Raw genomic sequence first — 4,360 nt, forward strand, 5'->3', positions numbered from 1 at the left:
CAGAAAATTGTTTATTTATTTAAACAATTATTTATTGACACAAAGAACTGTTTATTGACACAAAGAAATGTGTATTAATATAGACCATTGTTTATTGATACAAATACATTTTTTTTGCTACAAACAACTGTTTATAGATACATAAAGCAAGCACGCCAACGACTGGCTCTAGGTCTACCGCTCGCTTTGCTGTACAGACGATTCGCACACACAAAGAGCCACGTCTGTGCACTCGGATATCCTCCAGAGTGAGTCGTTCAGATCTGCGGCCGCGCACGCATCGTTGCTCGGAGACATTGGTGTATCCGGCACAAAGTTGCTGTAACCAACAGCCTCGCTAGATTTCCTATAAAAAACGGATTAGTCTTTAACGTAAAAAAACATTTTTAAAGTGCATTGTAACGAACAAAACTCATTATAAAATATTAGAGCCCCTTCCCGCATTAAAGGACAGTAGTTCTCCCAGAAAAGTGAAATCTTAGACTGCGCATTAGGGAATTAGTCTAAGTCATCTCGTGTTGCCCCTGTAACACGATCCCTCTCAAAGTCTTGCCAGTATAGTCAAAAAGAGTGCTAAGCACTGCGTTTGGTCACAACTTCATAAAGAATTACCCTAAACCAAGGGTCTCCAAACTTTTCAGCCGAGGGCCACATTAACTATCAAATTTCAGTTCGGTGGCCAGTTTCTTCCAGACATGTCTTTGATTTTTCTGGGCAAAGTTCCTCAGCTATCACCAACAAACGATTTTTACTTGGACAAAAAGATCGCCGCGGGCCAGATGAGAGGACTTCGCGGGCCGCATGCGGCCCGCGGGCCGTAGTTTGGAGACCCCTGCTAAACAATAACCATCGCCAACCATTACCAAAGCATGAAATACAAATCAACCTCACATTTTATGCTTTACAAATCAAACTTATTTACATTTTTTATATAATTCTAAACTTAATGCAACAAATAGAAGCTGCTATTAGGCAAAGTTGTTATGCAATACTTTTCACTTACGCATGCAAGTGCCAGGCGTTGTTTGTGAACTTAATACCCAGCCAGTAAGGATAGATGTTGGTGCGACTCAGCGTATTCACTGAACCTCCCATCTGCTTGTGAAGAAATGCTTTCGTTTCGGCCGATTTCGGTACCACAACATCGTAACTAGTTTGTGAAGGAAAGGTACAAAACTGGTACATTCATGTGTCTTTTTTTCGAAACTATAATCTATATTTTTATTAAAATAATGCCTGGGTAGAAGCAATACTGTAAGTGTTGCTCAAATTTTAATGTGTCCTAAATTGCACTTACCTAGAATTCTGACATCTTTTTGAACAGTCGTCAAATTTCAGGAGCATATCGGCAACAACGTAGCAGCTACTCAAATGTTTGAAGGAGCAGTGTTTGCCTTTTTTCGTAACTGGTGGTACTTGCGTTTCTGGGGAATGTGCTTCAGGTTTTTGAGCTTCTGCTTGAGATGTTGCTTTTTTAATTAGGGAATGTGATGCAGGTATTTGAGATTCTGCTTGAGATGTTGCACTTTCTACTGGAGAATGTGCTTCAGGTTTTTGGGCTTCTGCTTGAGATGTTGCACTCTCTACTGCAGAATGTGCTTCAGGTTTTTGAGCTTCTGCTTGAGGTGTTGCAGTCTCTACAGGAGAATGTGCTTCAGGCTTTTGGGCTTCTGCTCGAGATGTTGCACTCTCTACTGCAGAATGTGCTTCAGGTTTTTGAGCTTCTGCTTGAGGTGTTGCAGTCTCTACTGGAGAATGTGCTTCAGGTTTTTGGGCTTCTGCTTGAGATGTTGCACTCTCTACTGCAGAATGTGCTTCATGCTTTTGAGCTTCTGCTTGAGATGTTGCACTTTCTACTGGATAATTTGCTGCAGATTTTTGAGGTTCTGCTTGAGATGTTGCACTTTCTACTGGAGAATGTGCTTCATGCTTTTGAGCTTCTGCTTGAGATGTTGCACTTTCTACTGGAAAATTTGCTGCAGGTTGTTGAGCTTCTGCTTGAGGTGTGTCACTTTCTACTGGAGAATGCGCTTCAGGTATTTTAGCTTCTGCTTGAGACGTTGCACTTTCTACTGGAGAATGTGCTTCAGGTTTTTGAGATTCTGCTTGAGATGTTGCACTTTCTACTGTAGAATGTGCTTCAGGTTTTTGGGCTTCTGCTTGAGATGTTGCACTCTCTACTGCAGAATGTGCTTCAGGTTTTTGAGCTTCTGCTTGAGGTGTTGCAGTCTCTACAGGAGAATGTGCTTCAGGCTTTTGGGCTGCTGCTTGAGATGTTGCACTCTCTACTGCAGAATGTGCTTCAGGTTTTTGAGCTTCTGCTTGAGGTGTTGCAGTCTCTACTGGAGAATGTGCTTCAGGTTTTTGGGCTTCTGCTTGAGATGTTGCACTCTCTACTGCAGAATCTGCTTCATGCTTTTGAGCTTCTGCTTGAGACGTTGCACTTTCTACTGGAGAATGTGCTGCAGGTTTTTGAGATTCTGCTTGAGATGTTTCACTTTCTACTAGAGAATGTGCTTCGGGTTTTTTATCTTCTGTCTGAGATGTCGCATTTTCTAATGGCCTAGGCAAGTCAGACGTTTCTGTTTCTTCCTGGTGTATGACGCTTCTTAGCCAAGAATGTGGTATGTTCTGCTTTTCGCTGCTGGTGCTTGATGAACCACTATTTTTTATTATTTCTATTTTTGTATGTTTATGATTATGTCGGAGGTTAGCTACCAATACATCCTCATCTAAAGGCAATTTAGCTTTGAATGATAAGGACTTTTCTTCAGATGATATAGGCTCTTCTTTTGATGATGTTTGCTTTTGTTCTGATGATCTTGACTTTTCTTCTGATGATGATGGCTTTTCTTTTGATGATCGCGTCCATTCTGTCCATGGTGGTGGCTCTTTTTCTGATGATCGCAGCTGTTCTTCCGAAGACGATGGCTTTTCTTCTGATGATCGCGGCCATTCTTCCGATGATGATGGCTTTTCTTCTGATGAACTGGGTTTTTCTTCTGAAGATGATGGCTGTTCTTCTGATGATCGCGTCCATTCTGTCCATGGTGGTGGCTCTTTTTCTGATGATCGCAGCTGTTCTTCCGAAGACGATGGCTTTTCTTCTGATGATCGCGGCTTTTCTTCTGATGAACTGGGTTTTTCTTCTGAAGACGATGGCTTTTCTTCTGATGATCGCGGCCATTCTTCCGATGATGATGGCTTTTCTTCTGATGAACTTGGTTTTTCTTCTGAAGATGATGGCTGTTCTTCTGATGATCGCGTCCATTCTTTCGATGATGATTTCGATTCTTCGGATGAGTCCTCACTTTCTGAAGAACTATCTTTGAGGGAGTTATTGCATCCTGGCTTATAAAAATTGCCTTCTTTTTGGTAAATATTTATTATAATATTTAGTCCTGGTGTATCCTGGTATCTGACTTGACGGTAATTGGGTGCCTCATTTTGTTCTGTTTTATCAATTTGTTCTTTTGTATTATGGTGTCTGTGTTTATCACGCTGACCCGGCAAAGGAATAATTACTTGTTGAAGATCTTTGAAAATTTCATGTGTCAAATCAGTTGTTTTCAAGTCCGTAGACTCAGTATCCACATCACCGAGAGATGGTCTATCATATGGAAAAGCTGACGAATAGCTAAGTGAAACTGCGAAGAGAAATAACACACGCAGGAGATATGCGGGAGCTCTGCGACAATCAGGCTCCATACCTTGGCGTCTTTTTGATTACTCCAACAACTACAAGTCTTGCCTATACTTGGACTTCAATGCGCGATAAGTAATCAACAACCCTGGTTCGATAATCAGTTTAACTCGTGCTATTTATCAGTCAAAAAATACAATTAGGATTATTGATGAATGTATATTGAAAACTAGACCGACCTAAAACAGACTGGATTTTAGGCAGACGATACTATGGTAGAGAAATTTATATTAACACCTGATGCGATCACTAGTAGTAATGATTTTAAACTTAACCCTTAACACATTCATAAAGTACGGGCGGCGAGGCCTAAGAGGTAGAGCGCTAGACTACTAACCCGACAGTCTCAAGTTCGAATCCTGGTTCAAGTCAGTAGAATGTCCCTGAGTCCACGCAGCCCTGATGGGTATCGAACTCTTGTTTGGGAAAGTAAAGGTGGCTGGACAAAGTGCAGAACACACCTTCCCCTCATATGCCGATGTCAAGAAAAATATAAACTACTTCATCTACCAAATGGATCGCTAGGTCTAAAGAGGATTCTTTACTTTGCTATTTACATTTATAAATTACAACAGTCAATTGGTTAAGCTGCATGTTGTATGGAGATACATCGCTTGACCTAATGTGATAAGGTGTTTGATATGTCGAACACAAGTC

The 4,360-nt window shown here is 41.1% G+C and overlaps 1 protein-coding gene across 1 annotated transcript; it reads right to left on the reverse strand.

The window, feature by feature from the left end:
• LOC131935625 (neurofilament heavy polypeptide-like) lies at positions 1 to 3,882 on the reverse strand. The gene is made up of 3 exons (XM_059292131.1): positions 1,298 to 3,882; positions 1,004 to 1,150; positions 1 to 346 (listed from the first exon to the last, which is right to left on the reverse strand). The coding sequence occupies exons 1-3, from the start codon at positions 3,706 to 3,708 to the stop codon at positions 175 to 177; spliced, it is 2,730 nt and encodes a 909-aa protein (XP_059148114.1). The 5' UTR covers positions 3,709 to 3,882; the 3' UTR covers positions 1 to 174.
• Between the last annotated feature and the right edge of the window lie 478 nt (positions 3,883 to 4,360).

The sequence above is a fragment of the Physella acuta genome, unplaced genomic scaffold (genome assembly GCF_028476545.2).
Source record: "Physella acuta isolate Inbredline_101_S28 unplaced genomic scaffold, ASM2847654v3 ptg000013l, whole genome shotgun sequence".
Taxonomy (NCBI): Eukaryota; Metazoa; Mollusca; class Gastropoda; family Physidae; genus Physella; species Physella acuta.